Here is a 23,812-nt window from a genome sequence, read left to right on the forward strand (position 1 = left end):
AGCACAAGACGGTTTAGGTTTCATGTGTGCCAACCTAAGTTGTTTTGGAAATGCCTTGATTTTGTGTGTCGACAACGAGTGCCATCTACTCTATCCTAACCTATTTCTGGTAGCGGTGAAGTCACTGCAATTATTTATATATTTTAAATTGTAAACAAAAAAAACCAGGAAAACATATTGTACCTTGTGAAGTATGTTCTATTATATACCGTATAAGTTATCACAAATCTAAATGTTGTTAACAGTTTTAAGGATATCACAAGTTATTGTGATGTATTTAACCTTCAATTTGAGTAATTCAGATTATTATTAAGAACTGATTTTATTTATACGTCTACTTATCATTCATGTTTGTTGAATAATTTCACTGATTATACAAAAACATTTTTACAGGAACAATGAATGTATCTTCATTATTTAGAACAGCATGTCAAAATGTAGGTTTAATTATACCCAGAATATCTGTGGAACCAGTAAGAAATATCCTGAGTCGTAAAATGCATCATATGTGTAATAAATCATACTTCTATGATTTGTCAAATACTTATACAAATAAAATTGGTCCAGTTGGATTACTTCAGCCTTTTTTACCAATGTATAACTTAACATGTGGTTTAAAAATGAAAACAGTGTTACATCGACGTTGTAGGCATTGTATTTTAATGTGGAGGAATGGCAGAAAATATATAAAATGTAAAGCAATGGGCAGGCACAATCAAGTGGAAAAGAAGCCAAAAATTTATCAGATATGGAAAGTAACACATGCTACCCATGGGAAGCCTCGTGAATGGTAGAATATATGTTATAAGTGTAACTTACAGTATGCATTAAAATAAAATTATTAATACATAAACTGGTACCTATTTCATCTTATACAGCTTATGTACAAATAAAATAGTATAATTTACACAGTTTTTATTACACATTTTATTCAATTACAAAAAAATGGTATTTAAGGTGTTTACGCAGACACAATACATTTTACATTGTCTGATAAGTTTAACATCTGTACACACTAGATGCTGAAAAATAAAAAGTGGTTACAATGTTAGGGTGCATTTTATTTGTATCATTGTTCTAAAATTTGTATCTTACTATAAGGAGGACAGGTAACGCTGCAAACATTGCGTAATGTTGTATATGGCTGGTATTTATTGTGCCAATATGTGTAACTTCGAGGAGAAAAAGGAGTATAAGGAGGACTATAAGGTGTAAAAGGATGTATTGCATAATGAACCTGTTATTACAGAGAGAGAATAATTAGTAGTATCTGAATAATTCATCATATGAATTATGATTTTCGGCGTTTGGAAACATACAGTACAAGAATTATCAGGTGGTCCCTGTAAAATTTCTGCAGGAATTACATTGCAAGAAGGTGGACACTGTTGACATGAACCATTTGCTTGGATGCTAAGTTAACAGATACAATGGATCATTGTACTAAATGGTATATAATACTGAAAGAAATCGGAAAATTATTGTCAAAATTACTTACGACATAGTGGATTTATTTTATGTTTACTGATTTATGGACTAGAATTTTATTTCGTAAATGAGAAGAAAAATTTGAAGATCAACTCGTCATTTATTTCGCACTTCAATTTAATTTACCATGAAAACTATAATTTATTTGTTTATTTTTAAAGCTTCATAAAAACGGACAGGTCATTATAATTACAATTAGTTATTATTATTATACATTTTGGTCAATTACTATACTTTGGTAGGGGAAAGGTAAAGGATACCATGTTCGAATCGTTTACATTAATTTCGTCCCATTTGATTTTCATTTGACTTTGTGAAATTTCTTTCCACAGATCTTCTTGTACAGGAGATATTCTACCTGACCAAGCCTACAAACATTTATAATTTAAAAAGTTGTCAATTCTATCGAAATTTGTTGAGAAACCTTTTCACAATGCATTGCCCAGGTGTATATCATTTTGTTCTCCATTTTCTGGCACACCTTTTTCAATCGTTTCAACATCTTTAACGCTGTATTTTTTCGGAACTGTATCATATAATAGTATCCTTTCAGTAACATGTATCTACAATGATTCCAAATTGATTTTCATTAGTATTGCAATACCTCAGGATCTAATGGTATCATTAAGTACCTGGGAATCATGATTCGGACGATCTTGACCGTTTTCTTCAATTCTTTCAGCATATGTTCTATCTGTCTCATAGTGATGGTGGCATCAACATTTCTGCTATTTATTTTGTGAACTATTCAGAGGAAAATATGTGAGAAACAGCATCTTCTTAACTCTAAAAAATCTACTGGTAATAATGATATACCATAGAGAACAAGTAGACCTTCAAGTTTTTTGCAAGAAGTCATTGTTGCTGCTACTATATGTTCATCCATAATGGGTGCACTTTCTACACTTCTTCCACTCCATACTTTAGCAGCCTCCCATTGTTCAGTCCTGACACACCTTTGTAAATAAATGATACATTTATCTGTATAAAATCCTTAACGCCAATCTTTGCACCCTGTTAATTAAATACACATACCACAGCCACATAGAAGTGAAGTACCGTCTTTCCGCTTCCGGATCGTGAAAGCTAATCATTTGTTCACCCTCTCGAAGAAAATATTGTTCGCAGCTATCAAAGGAGAGAACCGTCAATCCGGTGTCTAAATGAACGTCGGCGCAAAGTGCGTAGTACCAAGTAAGTCCAGACTTGTCCAGGTCATTACGAGATACAAATTCTACAATTTTATTAAAATTTCACTGTGTTAATATTCAGAATCTAGTTTCTTCTTATTCATTACCCAATTCACGCAATTGGGTGATCACTTCCGAGTGACGACAAGAGATCATGAGAAGATGAGCCAATCGGGGAAGGATCAACAGTTTCAGGAATGTGGATCCTATGGTACTGGCCATTCTGCTGCAGATGAAGCCGATTTGAGTGGCTTTTGATATTTGTCCTCTCACCCAACGTGAGAAGAATATTCCTGCGTAAAGTTCAGCGACCAGGTTCAACTCTTGCGCTTCGAGGGCGTCTCTGCATTCGTTGCAAATGTTGATGCTTTTCTGTTCCAAATATGGGATCACAGTCCTATGGAATCGGTTCTTAATTGTTACCATTTTAAATTCTTAGAAAAACGTTCGATGTGATATTCTTACCTGTCTTGGTACATGTGCGCTGTAATTAGCATGTTGGTGTAAGACGCGCAGAGGATAAATAGATCCTTGTTGGAAGTGAGGGCCGCATTCAAGCCCCAAATCGCCGCTAAACGAGCGTGTCTTTTCATGCCTTTGATCTTGTGTAAGGAGGGTTAATAGAAAACCTTGAATTTAGAATTGCTTTTCATAAATATCAATAGTAGATTTATTACCCTGAAGAGGTCAAACATCTGCGTTAAACACTCAGCCAATTGTTCAGTATAGTCGTAGCTGTCTGTCACATAATTGTTGTCCAGCGTCCAATCCTTCGTACAGGTAAGATTCATTTTAAGTTGTATCAATTGCACGGTTGAACTTAGATCGATCATTATCTCGAGCCTGGGAAACTTATATCCCAAATTTTCTAAGGCCATTTCGAGGATATGTTCCGCCTCGAATATGGAACCGCTTTCGAGGAAACATCGACCCTGAAGGGTCTGAATCTTGGAAGTGAGATAAGGTAGCATAACCATTTCATCATCTTTCGATTTAAATAGCTATCCAATGATAATAGTTTAAGATAATTTTCTAAGATTTATTAAGATCTGGTTTCTTTAACATACCTCGCCGAGAACAGTTTCACCTTCTGATAGAAGTCTTCTTGCTTGAGGTATGTTACTATAGAGTAAACAAATTTCAACAAACTCCAGTATTGCTACCAGTGTCATTTCAATATTTCCTGAAAGATTGAATAATTTCATAATGATCTCTAGAATGAATTAATATATTCCTGTTCTTAGTTTACCAATTCCACGACAGTGCTCCAGTATTTGAGTGTAAACAGTCATTAGGATCAAATGACAATGACAATCAGCAAAGTCCGCGTCTGAAAATGTCGCTGTAGGCTTCTTTTCCATGCCTCTAAATATGTCCAAGCAGGCGAGAAATGCTTTCTCTTCTGTTATACAATATCTATTAATATGTTATAATAATCCAGGAGTTGTTACTGTCTTACTTTTTCGTTCATCGCCAGCGACAACTATCTCGTCGAATGTCACAGTACCAAAAATATCATCTATGTTGGTCGTCCTCTTCCTCCTTTCTTCCTTCTTCGATACTTTCCCTAATAGTTTCGCAAATTGTCCTTCGCCACAGGACACGCAACGTCTCGTATACTGTTGCAGATATTTCAATGCTTGATTGTGTAGTTCCATTTTCTGATTTTCCGTGAGTAATCTTCACACACGAGATTGTTAATTAATACAAATTTACCATTTGTAAAATTGATAATTACCAATACTAACCGATAAGTCGTATCACGAAACATAGTCATTTTGAACCTCATCAATCCACAAGAGGCGTATCTTGGCAAATCTTCCAGTGCCTCTAAAAATAATTGAAATTCTTTGTAATTTATCTACAGATATTTATAAGTTACTTTTAATTAAACTCCGGTTAATACCTGGAATGTGAAGGCCAATGCAGTTGCAGAAAACGTCTATCTCTGAAGTAGGATTTCGTATGTTCCTGATGAAGATTATCGGTCCTGTGTTCCTAGAGAAGTCTCCGATTGCGCATCCAAACACTCGTATTTCGAACAGCTTCAAAACAGCTTGCAAAATAAGGTAAATGTAATTTGATACATTGCCTTCTTAAGAATTAGTTCCTATTTTCCATTAACGAAGATAAGGCCTCACCAAGTCCAATTTCTCTTTTAGAAGTGATGGTCATAAGATGTTCCAGCATGTGTCTATTCACAGTTTCCCCGATCACAGAAGCACATTTCAAGAGAAGTTGATCGAGAGGAGTCAAGGAATCGAACAGCTTCAAAATCATCACTGTCACAGTCGAATTCATTAGTATTCATAGTAATTTTCTATGCTGATTTTTATATTAATTTTTTACCATCCATGGTAATCTCTGGATTAACATCTTCGTAAGTGAAATTCTCTGAAAGATTGCAAACCGCGATCATTCCCTCTTCACTTTCCAGATTCGCGGCAGATTTATGAATACCGTTAGTATCTTGTTCCAATAAAGAAAGCACACTGTCCTAAAGAAATAATATAACGACGTCTATAAGTATAAATCTTGAATAATAATTTGTTTATTTAAATAACAAACTTTGAAGCTCGTTCTGTACATTTGCCATCTGTCGTTTCGATCTTCTCTAACATCGTGGCTCAATTTCGACATAAATCTAATTCAAAATTTCATAAATTATTTGCTCTTTCGAATATACGTACTTATACAGGGTGTTCGACAACAGGTGGGAGATTTTTTAAAGGCTGATTTTAGGGATCAAAATAAGACGAAAATCAAGAATGACGAAATAGCGTTTTCGTCATTCGAGTAAAAAGCGCCTGAAACCTGCAACCCGCCCAGCACTGACGACTGAATATCAACAGGGGTGGATACAGTTATAACCAAGAAGAGAAAGCAGAATGCTACAGTACTGTACCGAGGAACAGAATAGCACGAGGTAAGTTTCTATTCATAGACATAGTAAGTATAGACCGAGCATCCATTGTATAAGCGGTGATGCATACGATGAGAGAGAGAAAAGATGTAAGAGGAGTTTCTCTCTCTTTTCAATACCGGAGAAGTGGGAAGAGCCTGCGCGATATGGCTTAAATGCGCAGACGATGCGACGCTAATGTAGTATGATAGGGGAAATGACGAACCGGCGTAAGGAGATGAGGAGAAGTGCTCTCCACTTCTCCGGCATTGAAAAAAGAGAGAAACTCCTCTTACATCTTTTCTCTCTCTCATCGTATGCATCACCGCTTATACAATGGATGCTCAGTCTATACTTACTATGTCTATGTTTCTATTACTCAATGATTCTTGGTTATGACTGTACCTACCCCTGCTGACCTGACGTTCAGTCGTCGGTGCTGCACAGGTTGCAGGCTTTAGGCTCTTTTTACTGGAATTTTTAAACGTTAATTACTGGAAAACAAAGCTGCAAACGCTATTTCGTCATTCTTGATTTTCGCTTTATTTTGATCCCTAGAATCACCCCTTAAAAAATCTCCCACCTGTTGTCGAACACCCTCTATACAATATGTATACCTTTTCAACATTGTTACAGGAGGTAACACGTAACCCTTCATATTTGCTTCCTTTTTACTAATATTTATTATTTCTAGTCCTCCTACTTGCAGTAGACTCACCAAGTAGCTTTCTATCCAGCCTGGATTTCCAAAACTTCTTTCTTGTATGAGTCTTGGAAAAGAAATCGTTGAAATCTATAATTATTCTACAGAAATTTTCTTTTAATTAATTTACTTTTCTAACTCTGCTGGTATACCGCTCACATTGAGGATCTGGCAGGCTAGACCAGCATGGTACCATCTGTCTATTCCAGGCAGATTAATGACCTTTTTCAAACGGAAATACGTGTTTGCAAGTTATCAATTACAATTGGATACTGCAAAGCATCAATGAAGTACCTTTGCTCTGCTTAAAATATTAGGACACATCTTATATTCCGTGCTGAGTTTCATCCCTACGCTTAGTATGAATAACACCTTGTCCTTTTTCGTTAGAACATCGAAAACTTGTAAGGACTCGTTATCGCTATACTCCGCATCGTCGACGATGATGATCCAAAGGTCGTCGAAGCAGCCTTTCAATAGCTTCAACAGGAATTTTCGGAGAACTTTTTGCCTTTGAGGCTCCGAAAGAATATTGTATCGATGACTGATCGAAAAACGCACGTTGAACGGTTGATTCAGAATGCAGAGGTAATGAGGACGTTTCACTTTTCCTAGTCGAAGAAGTAACTTATCTTCTCGCTCTTTTCGAGTTGATGTCACCGTGAAACCGAGTGGCACTGAGAATATTAGGTGTACCAGACTGAACGGGGCCTGCACTAATTGATAACATTGAGAATTAATTAATTTAGGATAAAGAATCATTATTAATTCTCTAATAAATTCTTTACAGAAATTGAGAAGTATAAAGTGTCAACCTTGGCGTCTTCCGTGTGCAGAGAGATATAGTTGCAGCGAACTCCCAATGGAATATTTTGGGTGAATTCGTCGAGCATTCTTGTCTTACCTATTCGTGGTTCGCCTCTGGAAATAAACGTGAATCATCGATTTTGAGAAAGAATTATAGTCAAATGCAGGGCAGGCCCTGAGATTTCGGGAGTCTGAGGCGAGCTCCGAAAAGGGGCCCCTTCACATACAGGGTGTTCGACAACAGGTGGGCAAAATTTCAAGGGGCGATTCTAGGGATCAAAATAGGACGAAAATCAAGAATGACGAAATAGCGTTTGCGGCTTTGTTTTCCAGTAATTGAAGTTTAAGAATTCGAGTAAAAAGCACCTGAAACCTGCAATCCGCCCAGCACCGACGACTGAACGTCAGGTCAGCAGGGGAAGGTACAGTCATAACCGAAGAATCGAAGCCGAATGTTGCAGTACCGAGAAACAGAATAACACGAGGTAAGTTTCTACTATTCAACGATTCTTGGTTATGACTGTACCTTCCCCTGCAGACCTGACGTTAACTCGTCGGTGCTGGACGGATTGCAGATTTCAGGCGCTTTTTACTCGAATTTTTAAACGTTAATTTACTGGAAAACAAAGCTGCAAACGCTATTTCGTTATTCTTGATTTTCGTCTTATTTTGATCCCTAGAATCACCCCTTAAAATTTTGCCTACCTGTTGTCGAACACCCTGTATATGACATATAAGAAGTACCTCAAATAAAATTTATAAAATTAACATTAGAGCTTGTATAACTAATTTAGATTCGGATTTACATCGATTAATGTTCAAGTAAACATTACTCTTCTTGCATTCTTAGACACAAAATCGTCTTATGGGGGTCGTGGACCTTGGGGGGCCCTAGGCGGCCGCCTAGTCTGCCCTGTCCCAGGGCCGACTCTGGTCAAATGAATATTTACTTTATAATCAGGGTGTTGTACTCTGGCCTGGTAGTGTCTGCATTCTTTTCTAGAGCAGAGTATTCCAATAGTTTCATCAGCAGAGCCCTGAACAATTTAATTTCTGTTTCTCGACCTAGCAATGGGTACTTGTTCCACACTAAATCCGACACAGTGTATCTACGTAAAATTTCGAAAAATAATACATCAATTTAAAACTAAAGGAAATAATTTTTAATGTTACTTTGGCTGCTCTTGAAACTCGTATATAGGACCGACGTTCGTGATTCCCTTCAAGTATCTTGGTTCTTGCAGAATGAAGTGCCTCGCTTCCAGGTGAGAATGGAGGAAACTTTCTCGATCGCAAACCACCTGAAAGTACATCGCTTTATCATTTTTTATATCCAAGGGATAAAAACGTATTCGTGTTACCTTGTCACGATATGCCACCATAAGTCTTGCAGCCTTGTTCACCGACATTCCAATAACAGTGTATTCTCTTCGCAGGATGTGACCCACGACCCCACAGTACGTCATCCCGGTGGTAACGCCAACAGTGACTGATTTAACATTATCGAGTTCCACGAGGTTGCTTCGTAACTTTGACGCACATCTGAGACCAATCTGAGACTCCAGCTCGTGTTTGTCGCCTCTCAAACCGAAGACGCAGAGGAACATTAGATCCTTGTCGAAGAGGGACGTCTTGTTCACGCATCCGTGCATTTCACCGACGATTCTGCTCAAAACATGTTATTCTTCAAGGATCTTCTCGCGTTTGAATTAGAATTACAAATAGAACCATACTGGCCGACTAGTTTGTAGGTGGCATTAACCAATGCAATCAGAGCTCTCTTGCTTATGTTCGAGGTGATTACGTTGATGAAGAGAATCACTACTTGTCTCATTTCGGTCAAATATTCTAACGGCTCGTCCATTTCCACGGACCTAACAACCGGCCTTAGCATATAGCTTCTTAGAGCGTCTTTCAAACGAGCCTTTGCTATTTTCACAACTTTTGGTCGTACTTAACAAATAAATCGTAATCTTAAAATTTTAATCTTCATTTTACTAGAATTCGTCTTACTTACAACTGTAATCGACCTGCTTGAAAATTTGACTATTGTACTTGTTTCCAGCTAACATTATATCGGACAATGGATCAATTGTTGTTCTGGACATCAATAAGGAGTCGTGTGTATCTCTGTATATTTCAGTGTCTTCATCTGCAAATGAGTCAATTATACAGGGTGTTCGACAACAGGTGGACAAAATTTTGAGGGGTGATTCTAGGGATCAAAATAAGACGAAAATCAAGAATAACGAAATAGCGTTTGCAGCTTTGTTTTCCAGTAATTAACGTTTAAAAATTCGAGTAAAAAGCACCTGAAACCTTCAACCCACCCAGCACCGACGACTGAACGTCAAGTCAGCAGGGGTCGGTACAGTCATAACCAAGAATCGAAGCCGAATACTGCAGTACCAAGAAACAGAATAGCACGAGGTAAGTTTCTCCTATTCAACGATTCTTGATTATGGCTGTACCTTCCCCTGCTGACCTGACGTTCAGTCGTCGGTGCTGGACGGGTTGCAGGTTTCAGGCGGTTTTAACACGAATTTTTAAACGTTAATTACTGGAAAATAAAGCCGCAAATGCTATTTCGTTATTCTTGATTTTCGTCTTATTTTGATCCCTAGAACCACCCTTTAAAATTTTGCCCACCTGTTGTCGAACAACCTGTATAAGGTGTCCCAGAACGCGCGTAACACCCGGAAATGAGGGTTTGCTGAGATGATTTTGAACAACTTTTTCCTTTACCAAAATGTTGGTTGGAGCTTCGTTTTTAAGTTATTAACGAAAAACCCTGGCCAATCCCGTGGTTCAGCGCGCGCTCTACGCGCGCTCTGATTGGCCACTGTTTTTCGTTAATAACTCAAAAACGAAGCTTCAACCAACATTTTGGTAAAGGAAAAAATTGTTCAGAATCACCCCAGCAAACCCCCATTTCCGGGTGTTACGCTACTTCTGGGACCCTGTATAATTAACACCGAGAGACAGAAACATGCTTTTTACCTTCGGTGCTGCCGATTGGTATTTCCTCGTCTCTTGGATGGTACCACATGCTTGTACATGCTACAATAAGGGTGTGTATACCGTCAGGAAGTTTCTCGTGAACGTATTCGTTTGGATTTACCCATTGCCAGCTGCTAGGAGCCACTAGGATATCACCACCTCTGGTACGAAATTGATAGTATTAATTTTTCAAAATTTATGGAATATTAATTGAATCGTATTTAATTACCTGCAGAGACCTTCAGCGAATTTTACATCCCACACCGGTTGTCCTGTGATAATATAATGAGATCTGGATTCTGGATCACCAATGGACGTGAAGTACGTCTTTCCAGAAGCGATGGCTAATTTTACTATTGAAACAATATGCATGAGAAGTCTCCAAGTTCTACTTATTTTTAATTGTAAAATACGAACCCCTAAGGGTGACTCCAACATCCGTATCGTAAGTTCCAAAGTGTTTCTGAATGATACACGCGGTTTGCATCGCTTCGATCGCTAAATCCCTCATCATCATCCCTTCGTGGAGTTTCCACATCACTATGAAAGCATCTCCAGAAAATTTTAACACGTCTCCGTTGTGCGAAAGTATCTCCTGTACCATCGCACCGATGTAACTGTTCAAAGTCTCCGTTAATTTCGATGGACCACCCCTTCCGGTTTTCGTGTATTTCTCAGCGAGATCAGTAAAGCCTTGGTACGAACGCGAATTATTTTAATAAATTCGATTGCCATTTAATTTTACACGTAGTATTATTTTTACCTGATACATCACCAAGCATTAAAGTGGTATAGTACATCCTGGTATGATAATCGTCATAATGATCCAGAATCTCATCTGGACACATCGAAGCAAATATTTTCGTGTGGTATTCCAGTCTTAATTGCGCTACTTTTGATTTGGTTTCCATTTCCACGTAATGTTTAATACCTCGATAACCAATCATGATCAAATTGAAATATTGATAAATTATGTGTTCAAACAGAAATTTCACACAGAGGGTTGAATTACCTTCATTCTTCATTCTTTTACGCTTATTTCTCCAAGCTTGTCTAGCCGCACTGTTCACGTGTCCAAGCATATTTTTCGTCTTTAATTCTATTTAAATTACTTCCATTAATTTAATCCACGGTGTGAAATCAATTTATTATCACACAGCAAACTTCATTCCAATATATTTTTGATTGCTGACATTTCATTTGTAGAGTTCAGGATGAATGTGTGCGTTAAATATTCTTTTCCCTTCAAAGCATAAGTATGTACAGGGTGTTCGACATAAGGTGGGAGATTTTTTAAGGGGTGATTCTAGGGATCAAAATAAGACGAAAATCAAGAATAACGAAATAGCGTTTGCGGCTTTGTTTTCCAGTAATTAACGTTTAAAAATTCGCGTAAAAAGCGCCTGAAACCTACAACCTGCCCAACACCGACGATTGAACGTCAGGTCGGCAGGGGTCGGTATAGTCATAACAAAGAAGAGAAAGCCGAATGCTGCACTACCGAGAAACAGAATACATAGCATAGCACGAGGTAAGTTTCTACCAGGGTTGGGAAGTAACTCGTTATTTTTAACGAAGTTACAGTTACAGTTACTTATTTTCGGTAACTCTAACTTAACTTCGTTCTTTTTTTTCGTCTGCAACTAGTAACTATTTTAATAGTTAGTTTAAAAGTTACTTTATATATATTTCGATCTTCATAATAAAACGAAAAATGTCCCTATTTAGAAGATTTATTAGGAATCCGTTCTGCTGAGAATTCCCCAATTCTTGAACAAAATCTCGACGACCACGATGACTTTTTTGCTTTTAACAAGCAAACCAAAGAAATTGAGTCCGAACAAGACAAATTGTATCGGTTCTTAAAATCGAGTAATTGCAATCTCAGTATGTTAAACGATTACAGTGCAATCAAGAAACATTTTATAAAATATATCACGGCACTTTCGAGTATATAGTGCATCTGTTGAACGATAGCGTCGGTGGTTCCGTCATAACGCCACAAAGAGGACACCTCCTTGATGACATAATTGAATACCAATACTGTTAAAATGCAATAAAAACTTTTATTAAAATTTTGAGTAAAATATTGGGTATTATTGAGTATTATGCGTAACTTTATAGAATTATAATTGTAGCAAGAAAATAAATTTATCAGTGGTCCGGGGTCCTTTGACATATTTTTATCTTTTATTTATATTCCAAAAAAGTAACTCGTTACTTTTCTTCAATAACTATAATTGTAACGAGTTACTTTTTAGAATTGGTAACTTGTAACTGTAAGTAGATACTTTTATAAAGTAACTTTCCCAACCCTGAGTTTCTACTACTCAATAATTGGTTATGACTGTACCTACCCCTGTTGGCCTGACATTCAGTCGTCGGTGCTGGGCAGGTCGCAGGTTTTAGGCGCTTTTTACTCGAATTTTTAAACGTTAATTACTGAAAAACAAAGCCGCAAACGCTATTTCATCATTCTTGATTTTCGTCTTATTTTAATCCCTGGAACCACCCCTTAAAAAATCTCCCACCTGTTGTCGAACACCCTGTATACAAGGATGAAGAAATAAAGGATCAGCTCCATTCTTTTCCGCAATTATGTTTTATTTAAACCCAACTGTAGTTCTAGTAATGTGAATGATGGAGAAAAACTTGAGGGGAAAACATTTCTTCTCTTTTTTTTTCTTTTTTTTAGCGTTCAACAATGAATACACTTCTCGTGACAATAGACAATATGTGTTTATTTAATAGTCTCGCTATATAGATACTTATATGACTTGTCGCTCTAACAGATCGCTGCCTACAACGTGACGGCCGAATTTTATTGTGCCTGGCCCTACTTAGTTCCTTATTGTGCTTGAATCTATGATGGGTCGACGTCATCTTTGGTTTACAATAATTAAATCTGTCCATTCTTTTTTTTTTCCTTCCCTTTTACACCGTCATCTAACAATTCGATTATACTCGCTAGTTTCTTCTTCTTGTTCTTTTTTTTCGCAAGAAATTCCGTTCTCGCACGGATCTTTTGTATTTTAAAGAAGATAAACGTATTCTCTCTTGCTCGTGTTCTCTTATGCTCAACACATATGTTCAGTAACGTGATCGATGAACACATTAGTCTTACGTTGTGTGTTTGTGTACGTGTATACGTGTGTGGTTTTCATTCGGACAAAAAACTTGTAACGTTTAACCATCCTTTACGATACGTGTACATAAAACATTTACATCCTGCGGAATGGTTTCCTCCCTTAACTCGCAACCGCACACCGCTCGATGAAAGAATGAAAAATTAATATGTACAGATGTTTATTTGAACGGTGGTCAAGAGCTTTCCCGTTCGATGAATTTAGCGAAATTTCTTGAAACACACGTGTGTGTAGTTGCAAGTTAAAGCCTAGCCCGTACCTATGTACAAATATTTAGGAAACATACGTTTGCTCGTATACGAATTATGCAAAGAAGATCGATATTTGTCTGAAAACGATGGACGAATTAAATAAATAAAAATAATACTAACATCGCCGAGATCACAGCCGATCGTGTTCTGAATAATTGCGATTTTAAGCGTATGTTTTAATAAATATCTGCAAATAGTTTTATTCGTTTGCGAGCAAAGGTGTGTAGATTTGGGCCAGGTTGAATTTCCTAAACGATACAAGAATTACAAAAGAATTCATCAACGCTGCAACGACTACAAAATTCGATTCACCTTAAGGTGTTGGTGAATATTAATTCGATTGAACGTCGTTTACATCGATACTCGAAACGTGCATGCGATTAATTCGTACATCGACGGCGGACAAAAAAAAAATAATATCTCTATATTTTCTTTTTTTTGTTGTTTTTGTTCTTCTCACGTATTCCCTGGAATGCAGGAACGAATCCACGCCAATAAAAATTGCACACACGTTTTGTACGCCCGGATTTTTTCGGATACATTCCCCTCGTTCGCGACGAAATTTCGGAAACATCGTACACGTGCTCGCACGCGTTAACACATATGTATATGTAATATGTATACATTTAATCGTTATATTTATAATACGGTGCTTCGATTTCTGCTATAATGTACATGCTGGTTCGTGCGAGCAAGTGTACGCGAATCCCATCAGATTCGATGATAATCAAATTTTAAATACCGATCGTAATACATAAGGGAAACATTTTTGCTTTCGTACTTAGTATTGTGGTGACAAATACTAAGTACTAAGCCCAACCATAATAAATTTTAATGAGAATTGTAAGAAATTTTAAGGATCGAAGTGGTAGAGAAGTAATTATTATTCCGATATTTTTCAACTTGAAACGAATTGTATAAATTGATTGATTAATTAGTAATTTAGAATAAAACCTTCTAATTATTGTGTGTTTCGTTCGCAAAACGATGGCAAAGGGCGTGTAACCAAGAAGTACAGTCAGACGGGAACGCGCACAAGAGATTTTTCCTTCCACATATGTTTCACATTTTTTTTTTGTTCTTTTAAGTTTTTACGACAAATGTGACTTGTGTTATATAATGGCACACAGCATGGCAGTTGCAACAATGTACTTCAATAAACTGTTTACTTTTTTTTTTCTTTTCATTAATAACTTAATTTATCTTATCATTAAACTTAACGCTAGCCTCGTCGTTTCTCTCCTATCCCTCGACGATTTTTCCGATCGAAGATCCTTCGATAAAAAAAGGAATAAAAAAAGATTAAAATAAATGAGACATCTTGAAAGAATCTTTCGATCCGCGTTAATCGTCAATCATTCGATTAATTAAGCGTCGTAAAGACTAGGCTTAACGCAATTAATTCGCTTCGTTCGCATTCGTATCTTTCTATTTCTTTCTTTCTTGCTTACTTCCGCTTTCATTTTTCATCCTCACTCTTTCTCTTGATCGCACAAACACGCAATTTATTTTCTCAAATAGGTATGTACACGCGATCGAAAATCGTATTGTGGATTAATTTAATTAACAAGTCGAACGTTACAAATTAAACTGGTGCCATTCAACGTGTTAATTACTAATAATCTTCGCTGTTTCAATCATCAATTATCCTCATCATTCTTTTTCTGCCTTTCTGTCGTTTCTATCCGTTGCTTTGCTTAACGTTTAAACACGTAGAAATTGGAGAATAAAAAAAGGGGGCTGGGAGAAGCCACCGTGGTGGTCGCGGCATCGTTTCCGGTATGGATTCACGGTGAAAATTCATCTTTCTCGCAATTAATAAGCCAATCGAGCGATTTTAAAAAATTAGAAATAGCGTAAAAAAATTTTCTTGCATTCTTCTTTTTAAATTGGCCGTGATTCCAATTTCAATGAACTTGACGCCACGACGCAAGGGCTTTCCTTACGCATTATTCACATAAAAACGTTCTGTCTTTTTTTTTTTTCATCATTTTCTTTTTTCTTTTATCATCGTAGATATACTAAACAGTCGAGTCGAAAAATAATATCGAGACGGCCTCGTTCACACGATACTCGCTTTTTCTCGTTTCGCATTTTCACTCGTGTTCCACGAACAGTCTCGGCTTAAGATCACTCGAGTGACAGACCGAATGAATAAATTTTCAAGAAAAAAAAAAAGAAAAAAAGGAATGATATTCGGTCGTTCTTCTAATAGGACAGAGTATTTGTAAATGGAACGTTCTTACGTTCGAAGCATTTTGGTATTTCTTTTTTTTCCTCTTTTCTTTCAAGCGTTTGTTCGAGTTTTTATATTTGATAAGACAGTCTTAAAATTGAAGATAGACGAAGCGATTACATTACTACGACTACAACCTGTTTATTCTCTAAGTAAAGACGATACGATGATTAAGATGAGAGTAATTGCTTTTAATTAGATAGTGAAAGAGTGCCAATAAGAATATTCGAAAAAATGTTCAACAATTGTTCTCGATTCTCGAGCGATCGAAAGAAAGACTTCATTTTTCTTCTTTGTTTCTTTTTTTTTTTTTTTTTTTTTTTTTTTTCTTTAAATTCATTGATACACACCCACACGAAATGCAATCACTCCACGTTAACAATTGTGTCAATTAACGATAATATTAATTTTTTTTCTGCTTAGTTATGTATATATATATATAATATATGTATATAATGTAACATGGTGATATAGGCTTGATATGACGGTGGCACACGTTTATTAACCGTTTCTTTACCTTTTCTTTTAATTTCTATTTCCCTCTTTCAATCTCTTCCTCGACTCAAGGATTATCAAAAAGAAGAGTACATTTTTTCATATTATTTTGAACGATTTTATATAAAAACTAGCTAACAAAGATAAATGAGAAGAAGATAAAAATAAATGATTATGTGTCTTTGATTATCATCGTTTTATTTTCATTAGTCGTTGGATTGTCTGAATTTGATTATTAATCAAAATTTCTCAATAAGATTGATTACGGAGCGTCTTTGTTCTTTATTTTTATTTCACTTATCATTTTTGTTCGCTACGCAAAATTATACTAATTGTACGTTAAAGAATTGGGTCGAGAGAAGAGATCAAAGAGGGGATACTTCTTCGACGAAACTTTAGTCGACTACAGACAGGGCAGAGTAGCTATTACCATTTTTCATTATTCTCTATATAATTGTTAATCGTCTGCCCTGTTCACGATCCGATGCCCTTCGATTTCAGCGTTATCTAGCTTCTAAATCGTTAGAAGTGAGAAGAAGTCTTTAAAGAGGGGGCTGGGATATAGATTCGTTGCAGGGGGATGGTCAGAGATCGAAATGGGAAAAGGTATGTGTACCAGCAAAGAACGCTTTTGTCCTTTCTCGACGAGCTTTTAAAGAGAGCATCTGTTAAAGTATTAACGATAAAATTTTACACTTTCAACATGTCACTTAACTCTTCTTTACGGTAGACACGACAATATATCTGTATATTTATATATAATATATATATATATATACGACGAACGAGTGTCGGACGTAGACTGTGTTCTTCAATTAAATAGGAAACTATGTTAACCCTTTGATAGTTCAATAAAAAAAATTTGATATTTTTTTTATCTTTTAAAGTACCAAGCTTTGAAAGTTTCAAAAAATCTTGAAAAATGGTAGATGGGACCTTTTTAATTAAAAAGGGCAGTAGATCCATTCTACTAATTGAATATCGTTTTATGGAAACCAAAATTAATTTTACATCCCCATCGACTTTATTCTCAATAAATCCATCAAAGGGTTAAATGGTTTAATCTTCTCTTCAGACTTTGCTTTTTTCTTTGTCCGTGTCGTTCGTAGACGTTTCCAATGGTGATCCGGAACATTCAGACAGAGAATGTTGATGCTCGTTCTTCATCAACAATTAACAATAGTCTTCGAAAATCATGCCCCGCTGTTATCTCGTTTCTTTCACCTTCGTTCTGACGTGAAATCCCAGAGGTTAATTATGCTCGAGAAATTCTTTTACCGAGATATAGAACTATGTATACACACGTAGTACAGGTATTCCTCTAAACTATTTGAATGCTTTTTCGGAATGGGTTATCCTAAATCAGGATTCAGAGCAGCACACAAATGGACGCGTATCACCACTAGCAGGACTAATCGAAGAAACATCGACTATGTACAAACTCGTTTCTAGTTAATTTCCTGTCTCTTAGTGCCTCGGGTTTGTTTCGTTTTTCTTTTAGCTCTCCCAGAGAAAATAATACTCCTCGTAAAATAATGGATCCTGCTGAAACCTCGTTCATCAGCGCCCAGGATCATCGAGAATACGTAGGATTTTCTGTTCTCGGTGTTGTTCTACAATGAAGATTATAAAGATGTCTTCGTGTTCAGAGACTTCGCGACGGTCTCCTCTGATCAGGACCATTCGTGTCCTGGATAACTTCTCGACGACGCACGAAGAAAACGCTTAAGAATTTTTTTTCTATATCCGTTTCGGGAATAATTCGTTTTTATAATCATCGAGCGAACGTGACGATTCGTTTCGACGAGTTAAATTGTGCTTTCGGGTATTCAACGTGGATCAATAATGGCAGAGAAAAAGATATTGAAACGAAACGAATCGCAACGATATTCCACAATCGAATTACCATAAATATCTCTAAACTTCTAATACCATAATAGGAATATTTACACTCGTAAAGATCTCTTCGTAACAATTCAGTTCGTAATTGGACAACAATTTTCAATAAATATCTGTACCAGCTGTCAACATAAGAATAGACATGTACCAAGTGAATGGGGCTGAGAAACTATATGGAAGTCGTTCAATATTATAATAGAATCAGTTATAATGTACGAACGACAATCGTATCTATATAATTATAAGTATTATACTAGCGTTGTTCACGATTATACATATGTACATCATACGCGATGGGAATTTAATTTTATTCGAGCTGCTCTCACGAATATTGGCTGATTTTATTTATTAAATCAGGCCTGTCTAACCTGCGGCCCGCAGGCCACTCGTGCCTCCTTCCCCCACCACGCAGCTCACGCTCGGCTTCCCCCACTCTTCCAGTTGGTTTCAGACACTATTGAATGGTGGGGGAAGTCTGAAGCGGTAAGAGTGGGTGTAGCGCCTCTTTCGCTTCTAGCAGTTAGACAGGCCTGTATTAAATAATTCTTGTAGGGATTGTGAATTTAATCATTGATCGATGCCGATTGAAATAATCTCAAGTAGCCAATATTCAGAAATCTAGATCATGGACGATTTCACAAACGAGACACCGATCAATGGGAAGGGGGGTGGCGTGCGTTTTTTTCGTGCGTCCATTCGCAAGATCATCGAGCGCATGAAAACGTTCGTTTATTGTCATCTTGAAAGCTAATCAGCACCACGACTCGAGCTTCCGGTTGCGCTCTTGCAATTATTCTTCAATTCCGAAACAAATAAACGCTCCAAGTTTCGTTGATAGCTCACAGGATATTAAAGAACGATCCTACTTATACATATTATCCTGCTACAGTTCGCTCTGCTCGCTTTCCTTTGACTAGAGCTCTAGCGTTCGTTATTACAACGACGATCTTTGGACCCGTGACAAGAAATCCAAACAAAAGGAAAAGGAGGACAATTCTCCTTTCTCGTCTCGAATCGTGGACGATGGGGGGAAAGATTGAAATATTACGGCGGGAGGGAGTACGACGTTTCTTTCTTTTTTTAAACAATGTCAACTCGAACGAAACTCGACGCGAAACGACATAGAAATACAATCTATCGGAAACAGAGCATCCGAGGAGGATCCTGAGACATGCAACCAACTGGTCTACAGAGAAAAGAAACTACCTAAATTCTATCGTAACAAATGTACCCATCCTGACGTTCTGTTTCAATGATAATCAATCAGTTTCCAAATGTCGTCGAGTTTCGTCGTGTACAAGGATCAGAGGTAGAACACCTGCGTTTCCATTGCGTATTTCTTAAACGATCAATGACGTTCGCAACAACGAAACAGCAGCAAACGTTTACGCGATTTCAAGGAATATCCATCCTTGTATCTTTTATGAGATCTTCCTTCGGCTTCGATTCCATAGAAACTCGCAAACGATGATGAGATACCGTGATGAAGGTGATGATGAGAAATGTTGATGATGATGATGAATGATGAGATGAATGATGAAATGACAGAAGGATGTTGTCTGTTGGTATCGTCGTTGTCGATGCTCTAGATTGCTTCTACGGTTGCGTGTATGTGCACAATGACAACATCGAAGAGACCGATAGCTCGATTTCGTGTTCAATAACCAATTTTGACCGTACGAGGCCTCGTGTACTTATCTGCTGTCCTGACGATGCTTCCGATTGCTTTCATTTTCATTTCTTCTCGACTACGTTCCTTTCGACGTCTTCTTCCTGTAAATAAATAACGTAGCCATTTTTTCGAAGGTTACTCTATTATTTTTGATACACCCATCAGGGGCGGCCCTGAGATTTTGGGGGCACGAGGCGAGCACCGAAAAATGGCCCCTTCACATATATGACATAAAAAAAGGTACCTCAAATAAAATTTATAAAATTAACATTAAAGCTTGTATAACTAATCGATTAATATTCAAGTAAACATTACTCTTCTTGCATTCTTATCGTTAGACGCAAAATTGTCTTATGGGGGCCCTAGGCGCCCACCTAGTCTGCTTAGGGCCAGAGCTGGCCCTGATCGTGATTACAATTAGCGATTAACAGGTTGGTTACCGGAAACTCACGAATGACCACAGCTGTCGCCATTCCTCGTGGCTGGTCTCGGGGAACTCGAATCACTGCGACGATCATTCAGAGTTTCTTCGTCGTCAGATGTTTCCAATAGCTTGGTCAATAACTGTGGTGTTTCCTCTGAATCATTTGGATTCGACTCTGTCGATGAATTGATGCTCTTCTCGTCCTACGATTCCAAGAACAGGAAGATGTATTTTTACAAATTTCTCTTGACAAAACTTTTACCCATTAATAAATCACCTCTTTCTTTAGCTTATCCAGCAATCTCTTCCTGTCTGCTTTCAGTTGCTCTGCTTGCACGGACTGAGCGACAGTTTTTATTCCTGAAAGCTCCAACAATGCCAGATGAGCGTCTTTTTCAGAGACTGCAGCTTTCAGAGCTTCTCGTCTATCGACATATAAAAAGGAAATTTCATAAAAATTTAATTGTGTTCGAAACATGGAAGATGGATTTACGATTGTTTACTTCATTTGATGCAGATCCTCCAGTTGCGTAGTTCTTTCTTCAGTGAGGCGTTCCAATTTTTGTTCATACTTGCGCAGTTTAGAGAGAAGAGGCTGACAGGTGATACACTTCAAGGCTGAAGCTGTTTGCATCGATGCAATTCTCTGCTCCAATTTAGCTAACTAAAAGAAAAGAGATATTTTATACAGGCTGTTCGACAACAGGTGGAAGATTGTTTAAGGGATGATTCTAGGGATCAAAATAAGATGAAATAGCGTTTCCGGTTTTGTTTTCCAGTAATTAACGTTTAAAAATTCGAGTAAAAAGCGCCTAGAACCTGCAACCTGGCCAGCGCCGACGACTGAACGTCAGGGCAGCAGGGGTACAGCCATAACCAAGAAAAGAAAGCCGAATGCTGTAGTACCGAGAAACAGAATTGCACGAGGTAAGTTCTTAATTCTTAATTCTTAATTTATTTCTCACCAAAGGTTGTAACCTTTTGTAATTGTAATTCCCTTCGCCCTTGGCGGCGGACGAGGTAAGTTTCTACTACTCAATGATTGTATCTACCCCTGTTGATCTGACGTTCAGTCGTCGGTGCTGGGCAGGTTGCAGGTTTTAGGCGCTTTTTACTCGAATTTTTAAACGTTAATTATTGAAAAACAAAGCCGCAAACGCTATTTCGTCGTTCTTGATTTTCGTCTTATTTTGATCCCTAGAATCACCCCTTAAAAAATCTCCCACCTATTGTCGACCACCCTGTATATCACAGGTGACTTGATTTTATGGGGTAACTTACCCTCTGAAGGGCCTCCTTCTTCGTCTTCTCCTCGTTCTTCAGCTTTCTTTCGCTATCGCTGGCAATAACAACGCTTTCACGAAGAGCCTCGCTCAGTTCCTCAATTTTATACCTCTTATCTATCAGATCCTTCGACAATTGTGTCTCTTTGTCCTCCTTCTTTTTAATCACGTTCACAAGTTCCTCGATCTGCTCCAAATCAATTCTTTCACTGAACGCTCGTTCCAGAGAATCTAGCTCGTCTTCGAGTTGCTGGATCCTCTCGTCTCTTACTCTGATCTCTTCCTTCAACACACCAATGTCATCGTACTCGCTCAGTTCCTTCTTCAGTAGAGCTGCTTCCTTTCTCAGCTTCGTTATCTCCTCTTTGTTCTCAACAATTTGCTGCTCGTACTCCTGAAGCTTATTATCTTTCTCTGATATCGCATGCTCCATCTTTTTCATCTTCTCTTCTTTGTCGCAGAACTCGCTCGTACTTTCTTTAGCAACTGAGTGCTGGCAAGGAAGATGCTCTGGTTTCGTGGTTGTTTCTTTGTCCTGACGATCCTTTGATGTATTCTCTGGAAGTTTTATCAATTTTCATAAATAATGAGTAAATAGATGATGTAATTATACAACATTGGATTTTCATTAAACCCCCTAATCTTTACTCTTTACTATTCTTTACTTATAAATTTTTAATAAACCTTTAATTTTATATTAAAATTTAAATTAGGATTATTGTAAGACAAATATATATTCTCCACTTACCTCGACGATTCTCTTCAACTTTCAACAACTCCTTCTCCAGACATCCAACCCGATCTTGAAGTTGATCGATCCTGCATTCACGATCCTGCAGTTTCCTCTTCAAAACATCGACGTTATGCTCTTTCACGTACTCCTCCAGCTCTGTCACCATCTTCTCCAGTTCAATGACTCTTTCCTGATCGATTCTGCTCTCTCTATTTTCTCCATTCTTCTGAATCCACCTCTCCAACTCCTGGATCCTCCTATTTCCAGCTGTCACTTGACAACGAAGATCGTGCAACTCTTTAACATCCGGATTTTGCTTGAGAAAGTCTTCGAATTCAGCAACAGTGTCTTCTAATTCCTCGATTCTTCTTGCTTTTCTTTCGATCCTGATCTCCAAGTCCCGCACGCTTTCCGTATCAGCGTGCTCCCTGAGGAAATTCTCCAAGGACAACATTTCCTGCTCCAATTCAACGATCCTTCTGTTCTTCGCCTTGATTTCCATCCTCCACAGCTCACTATTATTGTCTTCGATCTTAGATTTATCGTCTTTGAAATTCGAAGCCTCGCCATTTTCATCCAAAAGGATCTTCAATCTTTCTATTTCATCCTCCAACTGGGTGATGCGTTTGTTTTTCACCTCCATCTCTCTTCTCCACGAATCTTTCTCCTCTTTCAGCTCGTCCAACAGCTTCAGACTTTGCGTGTACTCGTTGTTGCTGTTTTTCACGGTTTTACAAGCGACCAATTCGTCTTCCAGCTCTGCGATTCGTCGGTTCTTCATCTCTAGCTCCTTCTTCCAGCCCTCGTTGTCCTCCACACTCATCCTCGCATCCTTCATCCTCTTCGAGCACTCTTTCGACAGTAGCTTCTTCTCCAAGCAGGATGCTTTCAATTCCAACTCGCATATCCGCCTGTCTTTCGCCTCTTGCTCCATCTTCCTCGCGTCTTCTCGTCCTCTCGCGTTTTCGGGGCTGGTCGCAGAGCGTTCGGCTTGCTGTGTGCGTGCATCGTCGTGTGCGAAGGTTGTGAACGCAAACAAAAAAACGAAAAAGTGAAGGAAAAAAAAAAGAGAAACAGAAAGGGAAACGCAGGGTTCGAGACCCGTGTGCGTCGAACGATTCTTCATGCTTGAACGACGTTAAAGGGGGTGCGTCTCCGAATGGCTACGATTTTCTTGCAACTCGGAAGGGCTTCCTCCGCGACTTTTCATCGCCGTTTTCTCTTTTCTCTCTATTCTTCCTTCGTTTGATTCTGCTTCGATAAATCATCGTCTATGACACATGGACTAATTGTAAGTTTTCTCTTTCTCGTCGTTCTCTCTGCCTTGGCCTCACACCATTTACACCATTTTTCTGTTCTTCGATTTAATTTATAATATTTATATTTATATATCTACATACGTATATCTCTTCAATGTACGTGTATATATACACACGTAGATTTACATGCGTTTGTCTCACACTTCAGCTGCGTAATATGTGTATATATATATTTATATATATTTATGTATATATATATAATATGTATATACATACCGATCGCACTCTGATTAATTATTTAATAATTCTTTTAACAGTTATTGT

General features: G+C 37.7%; 2 protein-coding genes and 1 long non-coding RNA gene across 3 annotated transcripts; 1 reads left to right on the plus strand and 2 right to left on the minus strand.

Annotated features, from left to right (window-relative positions):
* The first annotated feature begins 1,642 nt into the window (after positions 1 to 1,642).
* Positions 1,643 to 2,323, plus strand: LOC117600813 (uncharacterized). Its single transcript, XR_004580523.2, has 3 exons — positions 1,643 to 1,737; positions 1,821 to 1,934; positions 2,171 to 2,323. It is a non-coding gene; the product is annotated as an uncharacterized LOC117600813 (long non-coding RNA).
* Positions 1,652 to 11,385, minus strand: LOC117600805 (adenylate cyclase type 10). The gene is made up of 30 exons (XM_034316713.2): positions 11,103 to 11,385; positions 10,854 to 11,021; positions 10,508 to 10,783; positions 10,320 to 10,443; positions 10,091 to 10,251; positions 9,108 to 9,242; positions 8,824 to 9,043; positions 8,452 to 8,755; positions 8,264 to 8,391; positions 8,041 to 8,199; positions 7,099 to 7,204; positions 6,578 to 6,994; positions 6,414 to 6,505; positions 6,198 to 6,350; positions 5,247 to 5,322; positions 5,028 to 5,175; positions 4,820 to 4,960; positions 4,585 to 4,734; positions 4,427 to 4,508; positions 4,138 to 4,358; positions 3,928 to 4,080; positions 3,746 to 3,861; positions 3,356 to 3,679; positions 3,144 to 3,280; positions 2,786 to 3,075; positions 2,524 to 2,722; positions 2,305 to 2,444; positions 2,121 to 2,232; positions 1,913 to 2,051; positions 1,652 to 1,856 (listed from the first exon to the last, which is right to left on the minus strand). The coding sequence occupies exons 1-30, from the start codon at positions 11,170 to 11,172 to the stop codon at positions 1,710 to 1,712; spliced, it is 5,088 nt and encodes a 1,695-aa protein (XP_034172604.2). The 5' UTR covers positions 11,173 to 11,385; the 3' UTR covers positions 1,652 to 1,709.
* A 4,621-nt stretch (positions 11,386 to 16,006) lies between these two features.
* Positions 16,007 to 23,355, minus strand: LOC143305652 (uncharacterized). The gene is made up of 6 exons (XM_076690055.1): positions 22,245 to 23,355; positions 21,495 to 22,054; positions 20,717 to 20,877; positions 20,491 to 20,638; positions 20,241 to 20,416; positions 16,007 to 19,890 (listed from the first exon to the last, which is right to left on the minus strand). The coding sequence occupies exons 1-6, from the start codon at positions 23,353 to 23,355 to the stop codon at positions 19,866 to 19,868; spliced, it is 2,181 nt and encodes a 726-aa protein (XP_076546170.1). The 3' UTR covers positions 16,007 to 19,865.
* Positions 23,356 to 23,812: the final 457 nt, after the last annotated feature.

Source organism: Osmia lignaria, chromosome 9 (assembly GCF_051020975.1).
Source record: "Osmia lignaria lignaria isolate PbOS001 chromosome 9, iyOsmLign1, whole genome shotgun sequence".
NCBI lineage: Eukaryota > Metazoa > Arthropoda > Insecta > Hymenoptera > Megachilidae > Osmia > Osmia lignaria.